Source organism: Brassica napus, chromosome C2 (assembly GCF_020379485.1).
Source record: "Brassica napus cultivar Da-Ae chromosome C2, Da-Ae, whole genome shotgun sequence".
Taxonomy (NCBI): domain Eukaryota; kingdom Viridiplantae; phylum Streptophyta; class Magnoliopsida; order Brassicales; family Brassicaceae; genus Brassica; species Brassica napus.
Genome location: NC_063445.1, coordinates 20121523 through 20145966, shown reverse-complemented (window position 1 = coordinate 20145966; position 24444 = coordinate 20121523). Strand labels below are relative to the sequence as shown.

Sequence of the window (24444 nt, the reverse complement as noted above, 5' to 3'; positions counted from 1 at the left end):
AAAAAGTTTAACGTCGTCAAGAAAAAACTAAACCTTAAATCCTAATCCCTAAACCCTAAACCCTAAATCCGAAACCCTAAACCCTTGGTTAAACTCTAAACCCTTGGATAAATCATAAACTCTAAATAAAAAACACTAAACACTAAAACACTCAAGGGTTTAGGATTTTAGTGTTTAGTGTTTTTGATTTAGAGTTTATGATTTATCCAATGGTTTAGGGTTTACCCAAGGGTTTAGGGTTTACCCAAGGGTTTAGGGTTTCAGATTTAGGGTTTAGGGATTAGGATTTAGGGTTTAGTGTTTTGCTGACAACGCTAACAATATTTTAGGAATTTTTTTTTTTTTTGTAACTACTATTTTTTTTTACTTTTTTATTTTAAAAATATAATATAACTTGATAATATTTTGTTTCCTTTTTTAAAAAATATCGAATTTGAAATAATGAAATCCTATTGGTTGGTGAACCTAGAGGGGGGTGAACCCAAGAATAACTCTATACTTATAGAAAAAATGGTATTTAATGATATATACTTCTTTAACTTTTACCCATCTTCTTACATCTCATTGATCAAAAAGGGGGAAAAACTCAAAAGTGAATGATAGATTCCAAGTTTTTGAAACATGCATGTTCTTTCTGATATCAAAACAAAAAAACAAAACAAAATATATAAAAACTTTGAAAGAAATAAAAACAGGTCGACCAGTTTCAGTTGTACTGTTGCTGATCAAGCCATGGCCAAAAACCTGAGTGGTCATCCATTGCACAGAACATGTTACTGATACTGTTTTCTTCTTTAACCATACTCTGACCAGAAGACGAGTTTTGAAAGAATTGCATAGTCGTTGTGGTGGTCGTCGCGGTCGCTGGTGGAAAGAAGTGTCGACCAACAGTCTGTGGCGCTGGTGGATGGCCGCCTGTTATTGTGCTGTCTACTGATGGCACAGCCGTCGAGATGTCCAGCCTGAAATTATCGGAACTGTTGTCGCTTCTGTTACTGCAAGATCCTTCTGTTTCTTTGTTCAGATTTATTGATTCTGTTTGTTCTCTGTTCCTTGAACTCATTATCTGAAAATTTTATAACATATTTAAATCAAATTAGATTCGAATTAAGAGAAAATGCAGAGTACTGTATAATGTGATAAGCATAAGAAAGCTATTGTATTCAGAACTCTGTTCTGACAAGAGTGGGGAAACAGATACTGATGTTTTTTAAAAGTCACGAATCATCATACCAAAAAATAGTGACGAATCATGTCGAGTTTATTAACCGTACGTGAAAGCAACTGCTGATCCCAATAATTATCATCAAATAAAATGCAAACTTAATTTTTCACCTTTCAGAAAGAAAATAAATTAATCTTGTACGCTAACGAAATTATGAGATTACAAAACCAAATAAAACTTGATCTTTCACATTAATCAAATAGAAAGTTAGAAACCACGCCAATTTTGAACATATACAAATAAATTATTAGAATGTTAAAACACAACTAAAATCATAAGAAGTTATCTATAGTCCCAACCTAGATAAAACCGAAACAAAATTTAGTTCAATCTTTAACTAACAGAAATTCTGAGACTATTAACCAAGAAAGCTTGATATTTTACAATTCAAGAAAGAAAGAAACTAAAAACATATGTTCTAAAAAAGCTAAAAGATTCAATATTTTAACCCTAGTGTAATCAGACACATAAAAAATCGAATTTAAATTGAATTTTCACTTTTTTAAAAGAAAATTGTGAGATTAATTACCTCAGCTTGGAGTTTCTGGTTGTGAGTTTGAAGATGATCGTTTTCAGCTTTAAGGGAATCAAACTGTCGTTTAAGTGTATCATAATCTTTCTCAAGCTGCTTTGTTTTCCAGCGAGCTCTTCTGTTCTGAAACCAAATCGCTATCTGTCTTGGCTGTAAACCCAAGGCACGAGCCAACTGCATTTTCCTCTCTGGGTCAAGCTTGTTTCCAAGCTCGAAGTTCTTCTCTAATGTCTTCACTTGCTCCATGTTCAATCTCCTCTTCTTCTCTCCCATTTGAGACCCATCATCTGAATAATCCTCTTCTCCGTTCATAATGTTCCCAGCTTCTAACCCTTCTACTGGAGATCGCTTACCTAGAAACGAAGCAAACCCTGAAAACAGAGCAAAAACAGAGCTTTAGAAAACACAGGAGATCATGAGTAAGTGTATGTGTGTGTACCATGAAGATCTTGAGGTATAGAGCAAGAAGGAAGGAGAGGTGAAAGAGAAGGAGGTAGATCTTCGTAAGAGGTTTGGATCATGAAATTTGAAGGGAAAAAAGACATTCCATTATTACAAGACATTTTCTCCTGTTTTTCAACAGTAGACAAGACTGTTTGCTTAAGCTTTGGTTGTTTCTCTTTAGATTCTTCTTGCCACCATATAGTTAAGATCTTTGGATCTCAATAATCTGTGTGCTAGTAGGAGACTCAAATGGAAACAGAAGAGGGAGAAAAAGAAGATAGTGAAATGAATTGGCCTAGACTATACCACTTATGGTATTTGTTTTCTTCTTTTTCATTTTATATAGAAAGGCCTATAGAGAGAGGGCATTTAAGATGAAGAAGGATAGAGAAATTAATTATTGTTAAAAAAGAAAAACTTTTTGTTAGAAAAAGTTAACAAGATCAAATAGGTTAAACTCTATCAACTTAAACCAAACACAAAAAAAAAACTTAGTGTGACCGCATTTTGTATTTTCATTTTCCATTATAGATAGACATTTTAAAACCAATGTTGGTGGTTTCCAGTTGACTTTACCATGTTATATACTAACTACTCTTTAGGATAGTAAATTATTTTGTGGTGCTGAGATTCATAATTTGGATGTTAACTGAAGTGTAGTTATTGAGTTAATCCAGAGAATCATCAAGATATAGAACAATAATGTGGTTTCCCAAGAATGGTTTACAGCAAAGAAGCTTCAGATTATAAAGCTAGATGGAAGTGACCCTTCTTCTTCTTTTTTTTGAAACACGGGAGTGACCCATATATCTTATAAATTATTTAGAGCATCTCCAACAAATAAGATTCTGATATATCAAAAATGTATTATAAGTGGTCCATAGATCATCTCTAACAAAGAACATCATTTTGAGGGTGAGTAATCCTCTCATTTTGAGAATAGGTTACTCCAACAACAAAATTCAAATTTATCTTTAATTTTTCTACATATTGCATTTTAATCCCCAGTCTTTATAATAATTAAATATAAGTACCAATCTTTTATAACTTAAAATAATAAATACTCAGTAAAAATGTAAAATATAATACTCCATCCGTTTCTTAATAAGTGTCACTATGACATTTTTCACACACATTAAGAAACTTGCTGAAATATATGTAAGTTGTTATTAATTACACCTTTCTGACCAATAGTATTTGAGATAAATAAAACTATTTATAAAATTAATGCAGATTGCAATTAATTTTCAGCTGAAAGTAAGTATAATTTGTATTGAAATTGTAAAGTGACACTTTTTGTGCAACAAGAAAAAACGTTAGAATGACACTTATTATGAAACAGATGGAGTGTTTATAACTCCTATATAGATATTTTGGTTTTACAATTTTTTTTTATAAAAAATCATTTTAAAAGTGCATTAATTAGAGAAAAGAGTTACGAGGTTAAACTACATATACATAATATTTCTATTTAGATAATTTAATTTAAGTTTTAACAAATTTATGTATTTTATTTATCACTAAGAACATGTATGTAAACTATATTCAACTTTTTTGGTCGAAATATATTTATAAAGATTAAAGTGATAAAAAAATTAATATTACTATAAATCATATGTAAGTTTTAAAACTAGAATGACCAAAATGAAAAAGTAAATAGTGTTTTGAGGGTCTGATTAATAGAACCAGTTGAAGAGCCAAAAACCTCAAAATTTGAGGGTTTGAGAGCCTTTTAGAGATGCTTTTAGGACCCCCTTCAACTTCTGATGTGAGAAGCTTTGTCTCTAATATTCCCTTCGAAATTATGGTTCTTTGAGCGTCAATCTCAAAATGTTCAGACAATGATCGATGGGCTACCTTTGGGCTGGATCGATGTGGATCGAATCGGACTGTTTTGATCCGGCTCTGATATCATATTAAGCTAGATGAACTTCCAACCTAAAACCAATTGGTCATAAGTGGATTGGTTCATCTATCTTATATATTACTTAGGATCCCCTCCAACTTCCGATGTGGGACACTTTATTCTAATACTGATAAGATTACGGAAGCAAGGAAAATCTGACGAATTCTTTCAACATTTTTAAACTTTAACTTGGGTTATATAGTACATAAACATTTTACACTACTTGGATGTCAATTTCGTAACATACTGTTATGAGTGAAGATAATGAGTCAAACTCGAATCCGAACCGAACCCCCAATGATTCAAACCAAATCTAAACCAAAATTTGTAAATATCTGATTACTAAAAATCCGAATAGATTAAATGAATCCGAACGGATATATGAATGTTCATCCCAAGAAAAACTATACAACAAATCACTTAGTACAACATACAATAAATAATCTAACAAACTATGCGCGGGTTACTACCTAGTAAATAAGAAATGGGGTACTTAAATTCGTTTACATTAAAAAAAAAATCTGTTTTAGCATATATGTGGATACAAAAATATATATTTGTTTAGTATAAATAGTTAATTTCTTGAAAACTAAATGAATATGATTATTCAAGACTTCTCCATAAATCTAATTTGATCCGATTAAGTCAGAAAAATGTATTACATAACTAAGATATTATTTACGATTTGGTAACAACAATATATAAGCAACAAGCGGGGTCCATCGTGGATGGGTTCAACGTCGATGGACGAGGCTTAGATGTTTTAGTTCTCTCCGTGATTCTGAGCTATTATTGTACTCGAGCTCAAAGTAAAGAGAGTTTGTTATTCATGTAAAATGCTCAAGTTAATGTTTACAACTCTCTATTATAAAGTATATATACATTCGGTTTAGTGATAGGAAGCTAAACCGATGGTTAGGCAAAAGGAAACCTTAACCAAGTTGGTTCATATAATCTAATACCCTCCCCTCAAGATGGAAGGCACAAGCTGTGTATTCCCATCTTGTCAATCAGATTCTTGAAAAGCCCTGGTTGCACTGCCTTGGTGAAAACATCAGCTATCTGTAACTCGGACTTGACATGAAGTGTCTTCAAGAAACCACTCTTTAAGCGCTCTCGCACCACATGGCAATCTATTTCGACATGCTTCGTGCGCTCATGATAAACCGGATTGAAAGCAATGTATAGAGCAGACTGATTATCACAAAATAGAGTGGCCGGAGACAATGGCGAACAATGCATTTCGCCTAACACCGTTGTCAACCAAATCAGTTCACATGTTGCATCTGCCATTTCTTTGTATTCCGCCTCAGAGCTGCTTCGGGATACAGTTTGTTGTTTCTATGCTCACCAAGAAACCAAAGAATCACCCAAGAAGACACAATAACCAGTAATAGATTGGCGAGAGTCTGGACACGCGGCCCAATCAGCATCAGAATACGCTGTTAGCTTCATCGGAGATGATGCAGAGTAGAAAAGACCTTGACTAGGATCATTCTTCAGATATCGCAAGACTCTATAAGCCGCCTGTAGATGAGCATCAGTCGGTACAGACATGTACTGGCTAAGCTTGTGAATTGCATATGTTATATCAGGTCGAGTATGAGTGAGGTATAGCAGTCTTCCCACCAGTCTTCTATAAACAGAAGCATCAGGTAAAGCTGTTCCAGTACTAGAAGACAGCTTTACATTTGGTTCCATAGGAACAGACAACGGTTTACATCCAAGTAGACCAGCTTCTTCTAGGAGTTCCAGAGCATATTTCCGCTGATTGATCGAGATGCCAGTCTTGTTTCTGGCAATCTCAAAACCCAAGAAATACTTTGCTGGTCCAAGATCTCGTAGCTTGAAAGCTGTTTGTAGAACCGTCTTGAATGCAGTCACGGCCAAGTCATCATTTCCCACAATGAGAATGTCATCTACATAAACCGGAACCACAAGGAACTTCTTGTCTTCATACTTGATGAAGAGAGAATGATCCGAGTGTGTTTGTGTAAATCCATCACCAAGAATCACCTCAGATAACTTGTGATTCCATTGCCTCGATGCTTGTTTCAAGCCATATAAGGATTTATGAAGTCGACAAACTGAATTTCAAGGCACCTTCTTCGCAGTTAGCTCTTCATAACCTTGGGGCAGTTGCATATAGATTTCTTCTTCAAGATCTCCATTCAAGAATGCATTACTCACATCTAGTTGAGTTATTGACTATCCTTTAGCTGCCGCCAGTGCCAGAAGAAGCCGAAAAGTGCTAATTTTGGCCACAGGAGAGAATGTGTCCAGATAATCCAGTCCTTCTAATTGAGTGTAGCCTTTAGCCACCACGCGAGACTTATGTCGTTTAATGGTTCCATCGGGATTATACTTGATGGTTTGTATCCATTTGCAACCAACAGGTTGCTTCCCCGGAGGCAGTTCACACACAGACCAAGTACCACTCTCTTCCAAAGAACACATTTCAGATTTCATGGATTTCCTGAACTCATCTGACAGCATAGCTTCTTTAAAAAATCTTGGAAGTTTAGAAGTGATGATAGAAAGAAGAAAGTTTCTGTGTTCATCATCAAACTTGTCATAAGAAAGAAATGAAGAAATCGGATAAGAAGTTGTGTTAGTTTGATGAACAGGAAGATCAGGTATTTGGTTAAGAAGAAAGCAATTATATTGATCAAGGTAAGTTGGTGTTTTTGTTTGACGTTTAGAACGTGTTCCAGGTAACGGGTTAGCAGCAGCACTAGTCTGAGTAGAAGATGAAGATGTATGAATAATGTTTTCAGCAGATGTTGAAACAAACTAATCATGTAAAGGATCAGGAAACAAACTAGTATCAGATATGTTATTGCCTAAGTAAAAAAATGCAGGGAATAGTGAATCTGGAATAGGCAAAGGCAACACATCTTGATCAAAGAAATGAGAATAAGGATCAATACTCGAATCTTTCGAAAAAGGAAATACAGATTCATGGAACACAACATTGCGAGACACAGAAATTGTATAGGTGTTAATATCTAAAATTCTATAGCCTTTAAAACCATTCGGATATCCAAGGAAAACACATGGTGAAGCACGAGGACTAAATTTGTTTTGGTCTTTCAATAATGTTGATGCAAAGTAGAGACAACCAAAGACACGTAAGTGATCATATGAAGGAGTATCATGTGTCAAAAGATCATAAGGAGATCTATTCTGAAGTAAAGGAGAAGGAATTCTATTGATAAGATAAAATGCTGTTTGTACACATTCACCCCAATACTGTAAAGGAACATGAGATTGAAACAAGAGAGCACGAGCTACATTCAAAATGTGTTGATGCTTCCTTTCTACAACAGAATTTTGTTGTGGTGTATATGGACATGAAAAGAAATTAATGATGCCATGAGTTTTAAGAAGAGATGTAAAAGCTAACTCAGGCGCATTGTCCGATCTAATGGCTTTAACATTGCAATTATATTGAGTTTTAACAAATTGAAAGAATTCAGGAAACACAGTAGCAACAGAACATTTATCTTTCAAAAGATATAGCCAAGTAACTCTAGTACAATCATCTACCAAAGTGAAAAAGTATTTATAGCTATCATGAGTAGGAGTTTGAAAGGGACCCCATTCATCAATATGAATCAAATCAAATGGTGCTTTAGAAAGCTTTGGATTAGAAGGAAAAGAAATTCGTTTTTGTTTTGCCAAAGGACAAATTTTACACAAATAGAATGATTATTCTTTACATTTGAAAGTTTTAAAAGTTTTGAAAGTATATCAATCTTGGTATGAGAAGGATGACCAAGTCTTTGATGCCAAATTTCTGAAGAAGCTTGCGAGATGACATAATCTTGTGAATGATTTTGTGAAAGAATTTGAAATGATTCCAAAGAAGCAGAGTGCAATGTAGACAGAACAGAAGAAGATAAAGCAGGAGTATCCAGCACATATAAATTGTTCTGAAGTCTACCCTTCTCAATCATGCAACCCGGAATATGCTCCTGAAGTAAGTTGAACGGACTATCAGGAAATATGAAGCAAGCAAGAGATGAGAAAAGCACAGAGATGGTAATATTATGAGTTAGAGCACTGATGCTAAGTAGATTATATTTGAAATCAGGGATGTATGATACATCTTTCAAAGTTAGTCGTGTACTAATTTGAATTGTGCCTGAAGTTGTCACAGAAATACGTGAGCCACTAGGAAGAATCACAGCAGTATTATCAATTGTGTTAGTGTGCAAAAACATTTTCAAATCAGAACACACATGGCAACTAGCACCAGTATCTATAATCCAGGTAGGAGCTAAAACTGTAAGGCCATTTCTTCATTCCCGCATAAATAAAATGAGAGTTAGGTGAGTTACCTGAAGGTAGGTGTTCAGAAACAGTGTGTGCAATAATGTGTGGTTGCGGTTTAGAAGTAGAAGCTATGCCATCAGATAGAGTAATAGTACTACCCGAAATCTGAGAAAATTCGTCCATTAGAGGAGTATGTTGATTACTCAAGACATTGAGAAGCTGGTGAACTTGTTCCTGTGTGACTGTCCCCAAGTGGACTCTCTATTGATTGTGCATTGATATACCACACGTATCCTGTAGAACCTGATTAGCAACATTGTCCTTGCGAGGTGGCCACTGCTGATTAGATTTTGGATGAACTGAAGTCTGAGCTTGACTCTACTGGCGAGGCTTGTAACCCTGGGGATAACCATGGAGCTTATAACACTTGTTGATAGTGTGTCCTCCCAATCCACAGTGAGAGCATATAGAGCGAGGTCTATTCTTGTTGTAACCCGCAGAATAAGCTGCCACAAGTGCTGCATCAGGAGCTGTGTGAGACACATTGAAGGCAACAGTGCTTGTGCTTTTCATCGAACGTTGCCTTTCCTCCTGACAGATGAGGTTGAACACCTTGGAGATATTAGGCTTTGGCTCCATCATGAGGATCTGACCTCTAGTCGCGGTGAATGTCTCATTAAGACCTGTAAGAAGCTTCAAAATGCGATCTTGCTCATCACGATCAATAATCCTTTTGAGGCTAGGACAATCCAGACGGCTACAGCGACAAGTGTAAGGGCTCTCATGATTTTTCAACTCCTCCCAGAGCTGCTTCAACTTCGTATAGTAGTCACTGACACTCTAAGAACCTTGCGTCTCCGTAAAGATTTGCTGCTTAATCTCTGCTGTCCTTGGTCCATCACTCTGTTTGAACTGATCATGAATGTCCACCACATCTGCCTTGCTGTAGTCAGGTACATGATGCTCTTCGCAATCAATTTCTCCACAGCATTCACGATCCAAGTACAAACAATGTTATTGCAACGAGACCAAGATGCATAATCCGGATGACTCATATCTACTTCCGTAAAAGTTCCATCAACAAATACAGCTTTGTTCCTAGCTCCTAAAGCCATAAGCACTGATCTACGCCAAGTGTTGAAGTTACCTAGACCCGCTAGTTTCTCAGATACAAGAGCAATACCAGCGTGATCGGCATGATGAACGTAGAGAGGATTGGAGTTAGGATCTTTTAAAGACGGTGACGGTCGATGAATCTCATCAGCTGCCGAACTCATCGTAACCGTAAAGATGATTTGATTCAAGAAATCGAAATCGAAAAGAAATTGTGATTCGCAAAGAAAGAAAACAACTGTGTGAAAAGAGAACACAAATCAAAGGTCAATGAAGGAAAGAAAGCAAAAACAGAACGCAGATCACTCTCGAGAAGAAAATGAAGATTGCGAAGAACTCCAGAACCAAGATCTTGACGAAAACGAGAGCTGAAATCGAGATACTCATGTAAACGAAGAAGATGAGATCAATCGAGAGCTTCGTCGTCAGCTTCAGTGGAGTTCCCAATCAATTTTCCCGAGAAAGTGAAGCGAGAAACGCGATTTTTACCGTTCTGATACCATATTAGTGCACTCGAGCTCAGAGTAAAGAGAATCTGTTATTCATGTAAAATGCTCAATTTAATGTTTACAACTCTCTATTCTATGGTATATATACATTCGGTTTAGTGATAGGAAGCTAAACCGATGGTTAGGCAAAAGGAAACCTTAACCATGTTGGTTCATATAATCTAATACCCTACCCTCAAGATGAAAGGCACAAGCTGCGTATTCCCATCTTGTCAATCAGATTCTTGAAAAGCCCTGGTTGCACTGCCTTGGTGAAAACGTCAGCTATCTGTAACTCGGACTTGACATGAAGTGTCTTCAAGAAACCACTCTTTAAGCGCTCTCGCACCACATGGCAATCTATTTCGACATGCTTCGTGCGCTCATGATAAACCGGATTGAAAGCAATGTATAGAGCAGACTGATTATCACAAAATAGAGTGGCCGGAGACAATGGCGAACAATGCATTTCGCCTAACACCGTTGTCAACCAAATCAGTTCACATGTTGCATCTGCCATTTCTTTGTATTCCGCCTCAGAGCTGCTTCGGGATACAGTTTGTTGTTTCTATGCTCACCAAGAAACCAAAGAATCACCCAAGAAGACACAGTAACCAGTAATAGATTGGCGAGAGTCTGGACACGCGGCCCAATCAGCATCAGAATACGCTGTTAGCTTCATCGGAGATGATGCAGAGTAGAAAAGACCTTGACTAGGATCATTCTTCAGATATCGCAAGACTCTATAAGCCGCCTGTAGATGAGCATCAGTCGGTACAGACATGTACTGGCTAAGCTTGTGAACTGCATATGTTATATCAGGTCGAGTATGAGTGAGGTATAGCAGTCTTCCCACCAGTCTTCTATAAACAGAAGCATCATGTAAAGTTGTTCCAGTACTAGAAGACAGCTTTACATTTGGTTCCATAGGAACAGACAACGGTTTACATCCAAGTAGACCAGCTTCTTCTAGGAGTTCCAGAGCATATTTCCGCTGATTGATCGAGATGCCAGTCTTGTTTCTGGCAATCTCAAAACCCAAGAAATACTTTGCTGGTCCAAGATCTCGTAGCTTGAAAGCTGTTTGTAGAACCGTCTTGAATGCAGTCACGGCCAAGTCATCATTTCCCACAATGAGAATGTCATCTACATAAACCAGAACCACAAGGAACTTCTTGTCTTCATACTTGATGAAGAGAGAATGATCCGAGTGTGTTTGTGTAAATCCATCACCAAGAATCACCTCAGATAACTTGTGATTCCATTGCCTCGATGCTTGTTTCAAGCCATATAAGGATTTATGAAGTCGACAAACTGAATTTCAAGGCACTTTCTTCGCAGTTAGCTCTTCATAACCTTGGGGCAGTTGCATATAGATTTCTTCTTCAAGATCTCCATTCAAGAATGCATTACTCACATCTAGTTGAGTTATTGACTATCCTTTAGCTGCCGCCAGTGCCAGAAGAAGCCGAAAAGTGCTAATTTTGGCCACAGGAGAGAATGTGTCCAGATAATCCAGTCCTTCTAATTGAGTGTAGCCTTTAGCCACCACGCGAGACTTATGTCGTTTAATGGTTCCATCGGGATTATACTTGATGGTTTGTATCCATTTGCAACCAACAGGTTGCTTCCCCGGAGGCAGTTCACACACAGACCAAGTACCACTCTCTTCCAAAGAACACATTTCAGATTTCATGGATTTCCTGAACTCATCTGACAGCATAGCTTCTTTAAAAAATCTTGGAAGTTTAGAAGTGATGATAGAAAGAAGAAAGTTTCTGTGTTCATCATCAAACTTGTCATAAGAAAGAAATGAAGAAATCGGATAAGAAGTTGTGTTAGTTTGATGAACAGGAAGATCAGGTATTTGGTTAAGAAGAAAGCAATTATATTGATCAAGGTAAGTTGGTGTTTTTGTTTGACGTTTAGAACGTGTTCCAGGTAACGGGTTAGCAGCAGCACTAGTCTGAGTAGAAGATGAAGATGTATGAATAATGTTTTCAGCAGATGTTGAAACAAACTAATCATGTAAAGGATCAGGAAACAAACTAGTATCAGATATGTTATTGCCTAAGTAAAAAAATGCAGGGAATAGTGAATCTGGAATAGGCAAAGGCAACACATCTTGATCAAAGAAATGAGAATAAGGATCAATACTCGAATCTTTCGAAAAAGGAAATACAGATTCATGGAACACAACATTGCGAGACACAGAAATTGTATAGGTGTTAATATCTAAAATTCTATAGCCTTTAAAACCATTCGGATATCCAAGGAAAACACATGGTGAAGCACGAGGACTAAATTTGTTTTGGTCTTTCAATAATGTTGATGCAAAGTAGAGACAACCAAAGACACGTAAGTGATCATATGAAGGAGTATCATGTGTCAAAAGATCATAAGGAGATCTATTCTGAAGTAAAGGAGAAGGAATTCTATTGATAAGATAAAATGCTGTTTGTACACATTCACCCCAATACTGTAAAGGAACATGAGATTGAAACAAGAGAGCACGAGCTACATTCAAAATGTGTTGATGCTTCCTTTCTACAACAGAATTTTGTTGTGGTGTATATGGACATGAAAAGAAATTAATGATGCCATGAGTTTTAAGAAGAGATGTAAAAGCTAACTCAGGCGCATTGTCCGATCTAATGGCTTTAACATTGCAATTATATTGAGTTTTAACAAATTGAAAGAATTCAGGAAACACAGTAGCAACAGAACATTTATCTTTCAAAAGATATAGCCAAGTAACTCTAGTACAATCATCTACCAAAGTGAAAAAGTATTTATAGCTATCATGAGTAGGAGTTTGAAAGGGACCCCATTCATCAATATGAATCAAATCAAATGGTGCTTTAGAAAGCTTTGGATTAGAAGGAAAAGAAATTCGTTTTTGTTTTGCCAAAGGACAAATTTTACACAAATAGAATGATTATTCTTTACATTTGAAAGTTTTAAAAGTTTCGAAAGTATATCAATCTTGGTATGAGAAGGATGACCAAGTCTTTGATGCCAAATTTCTGAAGAAGCTTCCGAGATGACATAATCTTGTGAATGATTTTGTGAAAGAATTTGAAATGATTCCAAAGAAGCAGAGTGCAATGTAGACAGAACATGAGAAGATAAAGCAGGAGTATCCAGCACATATAAATTGTTCTGAAGTCTACCCTTCCCAATCATGCAACCCGGAATATGCTCCTGAAGTAAGTTGAACGGACTATCAGGAAATATGAAGCAAGCAAGAGATGAGAAAAGCACAGAGATGGTAATATTATGAGTTAGAGCACTGATGCTAAGTAGATTATATTTGAAATCAGGGATGTATGATACATCTTTCAAAGTTAGTCGTGTACTAATTTGAATTGTGCCTGAAGTTGTCACAGAAATACGTGAGCCACCAGGAAGAATCACAGCAGTATTATCAATTGTGTTAGTGTGCAAAAACATTTTCAAATCAGAACACACATGGCAACTAGCACCAGTATCTATAATCCAGGTAGGAGCTAAAACTGTAAGGCCATTTCTTCATTCCCGCATAAATAAAATGAGAGTTAGGTGAGTTACCTGAAGGTGGGTGTTCAGAAACAGTGTGTGCAATAATGTGTGGTTGCGGTTTAGAAGTAGAAGCTATGCCATCAGATAGAGTAATAGTACTACCCGAAATCTGAGAAAATTCGTCCATTAGAGGAGTATGTTGATTACTCAAGACATTGAGAAGCTGGTGAACTTGTTCCTGTGTGACTGTCCCCAAGTGGACTCTCTATTGATTGTGCATTGATATACCACACGTATCCTGTAGAACCTGATTAGCAACATTGTCCTTGCGAGGTGGCCACTGCTGATTAGATTTTGGAGGAACTGAAGTCTGAGCTTGACTCTGCTGGCGAGGCTTGTAACCCTGGGGATAACCATGGAGCTTATAACACTTGTTGATAGTGTGTCCTCCCAATCCACAGTGAGAGCATATAGAGCGAGGTCTATTCTTGTTGTAACCCGCAGAATAAGCTGCCACAAGTGCTGCATCAGGAGCTGTGTGAGACACATTGAAGGCAACAGTGCTTGTGCTTTTCATCGAACGTTGCCTTTCCTCCTGACAGATGAGGTTGAACACCTTGTTGATATTAGGCTTTGGCTCCATCATGAGGATCTGACCTCTAGTCGCGGTGAATGTCTCATTAAGACCTGTAAGAAACTTCAAAATGCGATCTTGCTCATCACGATCAATAATCCTCTTGAGGCTAGGACAATCCAGACGGCTACAGCGACAAGTGTAAGGGCTCTCATGATTTTTCAACTCCTCCCAGAGCTGCTTCAACTTCGTATAGTAGTCACTGACACTCTAAGAACCTTGCGTCTCCGTAAAGATTTGCTGCTTAATCTCTGCTGTCCTTGGTCCATCACTCTGTTTGAACTGATCATGAATGTCCACCACATCTGCCTTGCTGTAGTCAGGTACATGATGCTCTTCGCAATCAATTTCTCCACAGCATTCACGATCCAAGTACAAACAATGTTATTGCAACGAGACCAAGATGCATAATCCGGATGACTCATATCTACTTCCGTAAAAGTTCCATCAACAAATACAGCTTTGTTCCTAGCTCCTAAAGCCATAAGCACTGATCTACGCCAAGTGTTGAAGTTACCTAGACCCGCTAGTTTCTCAGATACAAGAGCAATACCAGCGTGATCGGCATGATGAACGTAGAGAGGATTGGAGTTAGGATCTTTTAAAGACGGTGACGGTCGATGAATCTCATCAGCTGCCGAACTCATCGTAACCGTAAAGATGATTTGATTCAAGAAATCGAAATCGCAAAGAAATTGTGATTCGCAAAGAAAGAAAACAATTGTGTGAAAAGAGAACACAAATCAAAGGTCAATGAAGGAAAGAAAGCAAAAACAGAACGCAGATCACTCTCGAGAAGAAAATGAAGATTGCGAAGAACTCCAGAACCAAGATCTTGAAGAACGGGAGACGCAACTAACCCAGGAGTCTCCCGATGGATTACCAGTCACATTGTCCACCGAAGAGGCCGACAGAATCTTCGAGGAGGTACAACTTAAAATTTTTGTTTACATTATTTTTAATATTTTAACATAATTAACTATATTAATATATGTTTTTATTTTATAGGTGGCTCCTAAAAAGAAGGGACGGATAGTCGGTATAGGCTCTGTTAACGAAGTTGAAAGGACAACTTCGTCATACACTTCGAGACGGGATGAAGAGACTGCTCAGATGAAAGCTCGAATGGATAACCAGCAGGTTCGTTTAGACTCTCTTGAGGATTTGCTAGAGATGATGGCCGTGGGAAACCCGGTTATGCAGAGAATGTTGAGTGAGAGACGAGCCGCTCTTGGGTTGCCAGTACGAGATCCCCAAGAGTCTGATCCAACCCGTCAACAGCCGAGCAACCCCACCGACTACTTCGAGAATATGTAGTTTTTTTTATATTTCTATTTGTATTATGAATTTAAATATTATTGTATGACTTTTAAATGCTTTTTTAAAATATTTTTTTCATTTTCATATTTCGTTTTAAAATTTAAATTATTTTAAATTCTGAATATTAAATAAATTCAAAATAAATTCAATATATATATTAATAATAAGAATCGATGTAAACTTCTTGTAAATTCTTACGAGTGATTAACATCGAAAGATTTACGAAGGTTTTACATCGAAAAGTTTATGTGTTCTTTACAACGAAAATATTTACGTATGCTTTACATCGAAAGAGTTACGTGGAGTTTACCACGAAAAGTTACGTCTCGTTTACGATGAAACCTTGCCCTGCGCTTTACGAGGAATTATTTTTGTCGTAAACATAACAAGTCGTTTACGACGAAATCTCCGTTAAGACGGACGTTTTACAACGAAACGTATTTCGAGGTTAATTCGTCGTAAAACCCCATTTACGACGAATTTACAACGAATATTGCCCTCGTAAAAAATATGTTTTCTTGTAGTGATTTGTCATGGTGGAGACAAGGAACATCGGAGGTTGGCAATTAGGATTTGTGAGGCGGAAGTTGCGATATTGTCGACCGATGATTGATGTTTGTTCGTTGGGATTTTGTGGTTAGAGATGTTCAAAACACTGAACCGAGACTACAGGGGAAGATTAGTCTTTACCGGAGAAGAAATTTCACCAAAGATAGTCGGTGAAGCTTAGATAAAGAATATGTAGATTAACGTTTTAGAGAAAGTGTATATGGTTTTCGAATGAAAAAAAAAGAGAAATAGGAAAACGACTAGAGAAAACGTAGAGCATCTCTTGTAACCAGTTTTGATTTTGATCCATCTGGTTTTCCCACAAACCACAAGTCTGTTGTCCTTAGTGACGGTGCATTAACAACAAAACGTTGCAGTGAAAGACTTTGGCTAAATCAACTACTTGTGGGTATCTTTTAGGCCAAGTAAACCAATCTGGTAGTCTAACGATGAGCTTTTTGCCACGTTGGGTGCTACAGAGGATTGATAATGAACGGACTGAGACAGTGGATAGCTAGCGATTTTACTGCTCTCCATGATGAGCATCGAAACAATGGATCATGCAACTGATTTTATCATTTGTTTGCGTTCCTAGCTTCTAAAAAGTTTTGGGGTTTGAGATAGATTTTAGTTAATTATTTCTGCTTCCTTGTTGTGGCTTGTCCTCCGGCTGTGGTATATATAGTCTGATCAATTCAAGAGCTTTCTTTAGTTTATCTAATGGAAAAGGTTACTTTTTCTTTGCATCATAGTCTCCAACTTTGCCTGTGGATCTGATACCTTGTCAAAACATGATATTGACTCTATAATTGTTTCTTAGTTCTGAAGTGTCACTCATAAAGAACGTTTGTTACATATATATAGAGTAGTTGTTATAAATGAGATTGAAATTGGTAAATCATTTGCAAAAGCATTATGTCAAGAAAACTTATGAGTAAAATAGTTGGTAAATCAACATTATAATAGGACACTTTCAAGGCTCCTTAAGGTGTCCACGTGTACACTTAGTGGGTCCCACCTTATTATTATTTTTTCCCAAACCGCGTGGGCTAAATGAAATGGGCTTCGTGTTTGTTCATAGCTATTGAATGGGCTTAAGGGTTGCTCCTGCGTTTTGGTGAGAAGAAAGACCGACCCCTCGCCTTCTTCCAGATCCTTCACCTATGGTCGATTCCTCTTCGGTCTTATCGGATTAACTTGATCTTTATGGCTGTCTTAAGTTCCTCGGACGACAAAACGTCAACCTCTAACGCATCCAGAAGACCATATATATAGATTCTTCATGAAATCAGGTATCGCCCTCCTCGCTACTTTTTTCCTCCCCTTTGTCATCCTGTTTCTGAATTCGTAACGATAATGGCTTCATCCGTAACTCCAGTCGTTAACGCCGCCGTCGGCAACCCCACGTTCGACTCTCTTCGTCTTGGAAGATCTGCTCAATCTGTTGTTGGTCGACTCATCCGGTTTTGGGATTCCCGGAACATTAGCAAGAATGGAGAGTTTATGGGGATAACAATTCTACTCCTCGATGAATTAGTAAGGATTGTTTCTGATCCAACTTTTTGCTTTTCGGATTGTTGTAATGAAAGACTATTAATCTTCTTTTACTTCTTACAGGACTCGGTGATTCACGGTTTCATTCCAGCTAATCGGGCCAACCATTACTGGTTCTCTTTGAAAACCGGTTCTATTGTCAGATTGGACCGTCTTGACGTGGCAAGGGTGGCTCACACGTATAAGATTACTGAGCATCAGTACGTCATCCGGTTCATTCCTTCAACGCGTGTTGTTGAGGTCCAAACGGACGCCCCTGTGATCAAGTTGGACAAGTTTATGGTTAGGCGTTACGAACAGCTTCAAGTGCTTGCGAACACCAGTTTAGAGCTACCAGGTCTTTTTTTTTCTCCGCGCAACTTTGAATTTCATCATAATGTTGATTGCTAAAGTAATTTTCTGATTCGCAGATGTTGTTGGTGAGATAAGATCTGTGCAGGGGTCCGATCTCAGAAACCAAACAGCCACAAGCAGGGTTGTTGTCCGCCTATTAATTGAACCGTACGTTGTTTTAGACATCCACTTAAACTTTTGTTATAGTTTAATTGGGAAAACATATTCCTACAAACCCGTCATCAGTCTTATATGTCTTTTTTTAAAAAAACTTCTACTAGCTATGCTTCTCATTATGAGCTTTGATCTCTGTCGTTATCGTTTTGATTTCCATGGATATTTTCTTCTTTTCTGGATTATTAATGAATCTTTGACGGGTTAAATTTGATTCATAAACCTAAGAGTACTGTTTCGTAAAAAAAATTGATTTAATATAGAGAAAATTGGTGGTAAATCAGCCGGAATATGCTTAGTATGGATAAATGAATCCGTTAGTTTGATCAAAGTTATATTTAATCTAGATTGCTACACCATGGATGCACACTTTTACGGTAACTTAATGCACTAAATAATTAATAAATCTTCACCATTAATATTATAGGTATAAGTATTTCTATAATAAGCATGTAAAATAAACACTCTCATTACGTCGAAAAGGTCCACACAACATTTCCAAAACTTTCATGCAAAAATAAATTTACGACTCATTATATTAACTTTTTTCTTTCGAATAGTTAACCAACACTCAGATATGGCCTTTTCATTTGGACCTGAAAAACCGACCCAGCACTGACCCCCAGGAATCCAACCCGGAACCGAAACTAAAATTAACAAATACTGTTGGTCCAAATTTCTTTTTCACAACAGAACCAGACCTGAAACTACCGAACCGAATAGACATAGCCCCCTAAAAATAAATCTTAATAGATCCAACCTAGAAAAAACAGTTATGTACCCGATTTAAATACATGTGTATCCAAAACTATAGTTTTAAAGAAATATGAGGCTTTCAAATTTTAATTTAAATATTTTTAACATGTTTTAATTTAATTATTCATAATTTATTAAAAAGATATTTGGTTCAATTTAACAAATATATGTTTCAAATCAATATAATAGAGTTGAATATGTCATGTTGTTTTCAGACATTAGATATCCGAATCCGACTGGGGACAATATGAATCCTAAAATATTACGGATATTTAGTCGGTATTTTATTTATAGAACGAATCAGCCCTAAAATATTACGGGTATTTTGTTGGTATTTTAATTATAGAACCAACCAACCCGTATTGATAAATTTTTAATTGAAATATCTATTAATAATATCTTCTCATAGTTTACGACTTCCATAGGCAAACTCTGCTGTTTCAACGTTTAACAAATTAGTTTTTCATTCAACTTCTCCTCTTCTTCTTCTTCTTCTTTGCCTCAAAACTCTTTAAATTTTTAAACTTTATCTCCCAATCGATCTGTATACTTCCGTTCATTATCGTCATAAATCCCACAATAAAATCTAAATTCATTTCAAACAATTCAAACCTCAACTCTCCATCTCCCGTATCAGAAAATGAAACCGTCAGTTGAACTGGAACTATATAAATTAGAGAATTATAAGAGGAAGATCAACCTACTGATCCCGTTTCTGATATCCTCCTTCCTCAAAATTGCGAAATGGCTTCGTCTGCTACTATCGATTCTCAACAACCTCTTCCTCACTCCCCCTTCGCTGCGCTTCGTCTGGGTAGATCTTCTCAATCTATCCATGCCCGCCTGCTCCGTTTTTGGGACTCCTCAAATTTCAGCAACCCCGGTGAATTCAAGGGAATCACTTTGCTTTTCCTTGATGAGAAGGTATACTAATCTTCCCCAACAAGCTTTGTACATCGATATCGGTTTTGTTAAACTTTAGAAGTACTTGAGTTTAACTCATCATAAAATTCTGTAGGATTCTATGATCAACGGCATCATTCCTGCTGAACAGGCCAATCACTACCGTCGATCCTTACAAGAAGGTGACATCTACAGAGTTGCCCACTTTGAAGTTGGAATATGCCCACATATGTACAAGAGTACAGAGCATACCTTCCTAATCCGATTCCTCGAAGAAACAACGATTGATCCAATCATCAACAATTGTCCTCATATCAGCCAACAAAAATTCATGGTTCGCAACTATGAACAACTCCAGATCCTTGCCAACACCAATTTAGAACTCCCTGGTATGTTTCCAACAAATTTCATACTTAACTCTTCTAACATTCCTTCTTAATATATTATAAACTAAAAACTAAACAACTTAAGCTTTTCATCTAATTTCAGATGTTGTTGGTCAAATCCAAATGGTCAAAGGTTATGACCTTAAGAACGCTGAAGTCATTTCCCCACTTCTCATACGTCTTCGCATTGCCCCGTATGTACACTGTACACTCATATCTCTTAATTTGAATACTATTACTTATGCTCTCCATGATGAAGCATGTCTACGTAAATTCGTGACAGGAACATCGAAGTGGACGTGTCTTTATGGGACACAGCTGCAGCAACGTTTAAGGCAGTCTTAAACTCAGGAGAGAAAGCCTACACTGTTATGGTGGTCACAAGTGTGGCCCCAGAAAAAATAGGAGGCAAGTTAGATAGAAAAACTATGGAAATTAAATTGATGAATTAATTAACCAACTAATTCTCATTATACAGATAAGCTATACCTTAGCTCCACCCCAGCAACCAAGTGTTTTTTCAGCCCCACTCTCCAAGCCATCACAGACTTTACAATGAGGTACAATTTCCCTTTTTATGATTTAAACTATGTTTGATGTGTGCCTAATTAAACAATCACACCATTTCTATTCCAGCTTGAGAGGTGCAGTCACCAATTTCGACGACAACACGGAGAACGCTACCTGGCCCCTTAGCTCAATTGGAGATCTCAGCTACTTCCTCTCCAATCCTACCGACCAGGTTAATCATATATACATGCTTACAACATAGTCATAAAATCTCTACCCCCTTCAAATTATAATATAGACTTAAATATCTTTCTTCTTGCTGGAGACACAGGAACCTTATTTTGTCTGCAAAGCCCGGATAGTTGACGTCTTAGGCCAACATGGCTGGTACTACGTTTGTTGCACTCAGTGCAGCAAAGAAATAGTGTGGTATCAATGTGGTAACACCAATGACACCGGCGTTGTTAGGTAATAATTTTAAATCCTCAGTTTTTTTTAAAAAAAAGTCAAGATCTCCGGCATTGAGATCAGTCATATTAACGTTAATCACAGGTATCGTGTTGAATTGTTGGTTGATGATGGGAATAATTATGCAACTTTTGTGGTGTTCAATAAGGAGATGCTCGAGATGACTAATCAACATGCAGCTACTCTCTTTCTGAACGAGGTTTTATTTTCCTCACCCAAACATTTGTGAGAGCTATTACAGTCGCTGAAATCTGTTTTGTACTACAGGTCAATGTTGGTCTTGACGACAAACTCCCGCAATGCGTATCAGGACTTGAAGGGCAAACTTTTGTTTTTCATATACGTGTCAAGCCATGCAACTCCACCCAGAACTACAGTCCCTTTACTGTTTCTGCTATCAGTCACAATATTGACACCAAGGTATGAGACTATATACTTACCAACTGTCTTCATCTCACTCGATTATTTAAAGTCACATCTATACTTCTCTCCAGGATTTCAACATCAAGGAAAGCCCCTGTGTTGATCTTAGATGTGATGAACCATCCACTCCCCCTCCAGCCAACAACACGTTAACAGCTGAGGTGGAAGAAGGTGAACGCAGCCAGGGGCGGACGCATGGCCAACGTAACGGGGTCACGTGCCCCCATCTAAATTTCACTTTTCCTTTAGTAATATGTATGAAATATGAAAGTGCCCCCATCTAGAAAGTGAGATGTAATGTGAAAATGTCATGTGCCCCCATCTTAATTTACTGCTAGATCCGCCCCTGAACGCAGCTGCTCCCGTGAGTGAATGCTTGAAAGCAACCAAAGCGTCAGCCCAACTATGCCTCCAAGTCTTCCTCAGTTTTAATATTACTATGCATTTCAAGTTTAACTCTTTGCAACCTCTTACTTGCAACGTTCTTTTAAGAACTCATTTCATTAATGTACCTCATTAGAGGATAACATTTTCATCATTTTAATTGCTTTAAGGGGATGACGTATTATATACAATCGCTGTTCAAAAAAATTCTTAAAATTTCTTCTAACTTCTTCTAAGTTTAAAAAATTAACCAAAAAATTTACAACCCCATCACCAATTTCAACTTTAGCCACTCAAGTTCTTCTAGGTGACACATAACAAACTTCAACTAATTATTAGGATTGTTCATATATTGAGAAGCTTCACTAATTACTTACTCAAATAACGGATTCGTTTAAGTTATTAAAATAAAACAATTGAATACCATTGAAAAACCAAGATTCGTATCATTGGTTCTTTCTGTGTTAAGAATCCGCTTTGTTTTGTGTTTCCTTATTGCAATAAATAAAAAATGCAAATAGAGTTGCTAAAATAACAAAAATGGTGATAGCATCTGTTTTAAAACAGTTTCGACCTACCACCTCTGCGTTGGTTCCAGTACCACCTTTAAAAATTCAAGCTAGGTCTTTAATATAATTTCAAGCTATTAAATTAAAGAGCAAATAATAATACCCTTACGGTGCTGAAGACCTAAACTGATGAAACAACAACATTGAAACTCATAAAATTATGTAATCTCCGGAAACGTGTTCTACACGTTAAACAACTAGATAATCAAACTATAACTGAAGCAAAACGTTGTCGTTTAAGTCAACAGAATACAAAATTAAACTTCCCCCAAAATCACGTGAACCTGATAACACAATTGGCTGCGTAAACAATCCCTCTCTATCTTGAAGTTTATTTATTAAGTTGACCACAGTCGAATAGATTTGTTTTAATTAATTGAAGGCCCACAAGTACACCCAATATTAAGCTATAAATCTTGAAGATCAACATACATAGGTTCTGAAGATTGCTGTAAGTAAAAATTTTAATTCCACAAGATAATTGCTACAATAACTGAATCTCAAACGTCATTTTATCATCTCATAATATTTTCTACACCATACATCATGATATTAATCATCTGATAACGTAAAAACACCAAAGTTAAAACAAAAGACGTGCTCTCACCGACAACCAAACGTTACGTAATCAAACACTTCAAAAGAAAACTAAATTAAAGCTTCTACTAAACTTCTGGAATACAAAGTAGCTTCTATATTTTCACAACGAATTCAAAGTAGTTTAAGATGCGAAAAAGGAAATCATCCCAGGGAACATCACCTGAGTGGAACAAACGTCACAAAGAAAACACACCGCTCGGATCAGCCACAGCTTCGATAATCACTGGTTCCTCCAGCGAGCTTCCAAACCATAAAGGTCAGCTCCACCCATAAACTCACACTTAAAAAAACTACTGCTAACATCTACAACACCTGCAGCTGCCCAGAAAAGAGCAAGGGAAATGCGGCGAGCAATAATCCTATCAAAAAAAACAATCCCAAAACAACCAAGTAAGTAAGGAGATATTCCACCATAGAAACCTTCTATGTATAATCGAAATTTCTCTTACTGATTTCAACCAACGTCTGTTAACGTAGGACCCAGTCTCCGCTCAAAGGGAAAGAGGTCACAGTCTCAGGAACCCGCATCTAATGGAATCCTCGAATGCCCCTTCTGTCATGCTCTGGTTTGGGAAAAAGAAAAGAAAGGGACAAGAGGTCCAAACAGGACACCACTATTCTCAATATGCTGTCAACAAGGTAGAGTGAAACTCAAACCAGAGACAGAAGCTCCTCCTGCGTTGAAATCACTGCTCTTCACCTCCACCCATTTCCAACATGATATTCGAACTTATAACTCCATCCTCGCATTCACCTCTATGGGAGCCCAGATTGATCACTCTGTAATGCACAAGACGGGGCCTTTTACTCTAAGAATCCATGGTCAAAATGCCCACAGGATCGGCTCTTTGGTTCCTCAACCAGGACGACGTCCACAGTTCAGTCAGCTCTACATTGTTGATACGGCTAATGAGGTTCAGAATAGACTTTCAACTGTCAAGCGCACAGGCAAAACAGGTCAACTGGATCCTAATATTGTGAAACTGCTGATAGAAACAATGGACGCTCACAACTGCCTTACTAAGATATTCAGAAAAGCAAGAGACATACATGAAACTGACAGTTGCCAAGATTTCAGTATAAGACTAATAGGCCAGTCAAAACGTAATCGTCAGTATGATATGCCTCAAGCGGATGAGATAGCAGGCCTTATCGTTGGTGACTTTACACAGGATATGGGCGAGAGAGATGTAGTTGTCCAACACAAATCATCAGGACTGCAGCATATAAGTGATATGCACCCACTCTTCATGACTTTGCAATATCCAATTCTGTTCCCGTACGGACAGATAGGCTTCAACGAGAACATACCTGTCACGAATACTGATGGAAACACAAGGAGAAGGTAATACATCACAAAGAGAGAATATTTTGCATACCAGCTGCAAACTCGC

General features: G+C 37.3%; 5 protein-coding genes across 6 annotated transcripts; 3 read left to right on the top strand and 2 right to left on the bottom strand.

The window, feature by feature from the left end:
• Positions 1-502: 502 nt before the first annotated feature.
• On the bottom strand, positions 503-2527 carry LOC111198014 (homeobox-leucine zipper protein ATHB-13). Its single transcript, XM_022711480.2, has 3 exons — positions 2197-2527; positions 1755-2128; positions 503-1066 (listed from the first exon to the last, which is right to left on the bottom strand). The coding sequence occupies exons 1-3, from the start codon at positions 2318-2320 to the stop codon at positions 707-709; spliced, it is 858 nt and encodes a 285-aa protein (XP_022567201.1). The 5' UTR covers positions 2321-2527; the 3' UTR covers positions 503-706.
• A 6236-nt stretch (positions 2528-8763) lies between these two features.
• Positions 8764-9662, bottom strand: LOC125582231. The gene is made up of 2 exons (XM_048748818.1): positions 9223-9662; positions 8764-9142 (listed from the first exon to the last, which is right to left on the bottom strand). The coding sequence occupies exons 1-2, from the start codon at positions 9660-9662 to the stop codon at positions 8764-8766; spliced, it is 819 nt and encodes a 272-aa protein (XP_048604775.1).
• Positions 9663-15707: 6045 nt separating this feature from the next.
• On the top strand, positions 15708-18278 carry LOC106379630. 2 transcript variants are annotated; one of them, XM_048747958.1, is made up of 4 exons: positions 15709-17282; positions 17369-17526; positions 17608-17881; positions 17955-18278. In XM_048747958.1, exons 1-4 carry the CDS (start codon positions 17273-17275, stop codon positions 18257-18259), a joined length of 747 nt encoding a protein of 248 aa, XP_048603915.1. In that variant the 5' UTR covers positions 15709-17272; the 3' UTR covers positions 18260-18278. The 2 variants fall into 2 exon arrangements, with proteins under 2 accessions (XP_022567202.1, XP_048603915.1); XM_022711481.2 differs by having other exon boundaries at positions 15708-17526.
• Positions 18279-19116: 838 nt separating this feature from the next.
• LOC106381729 lies at positions 19117-21828 on the top strand. The gene is made up of 10 exons (XM_048747957.1): positions 19117-19731; positions 19826-20099; positions 20200-20290; positions 20380-20504; positions 20575-20656; positions 20733-20838; positions 20938-21074; positions 21159-21273; positions 21342-21494; positions 21569-21828. The coding sequence occupies exons 1-10, from the start codon at positions 19552-19554 to the stop codon at positions 21779-21781; spliced, it is 1476 nt and encodes a 491-aa protein (XP_048603914.1). The 5' UTR covers positions 19117-19551; the 3' UTR covers positions 21782-21828.
• Positions 21829-23176: 1348 nt separating this feature from the next.
• On the top strand, positions 23177-24399 carry LOC111210827. Its single transcript, XM_022711490.2, has 2 exons — positions 23177-23306; positions 23528-24399. The coding sequence occupies exons 1-2, from the start codon at positions 23177-23179 to the stop codon at positions 24397-24399; spliced, it is 1002 nt and encodes a 333-aa protein (XP_022567211.2).
• Positions 24400-24444: the final 45 nt, after the last annotated feature.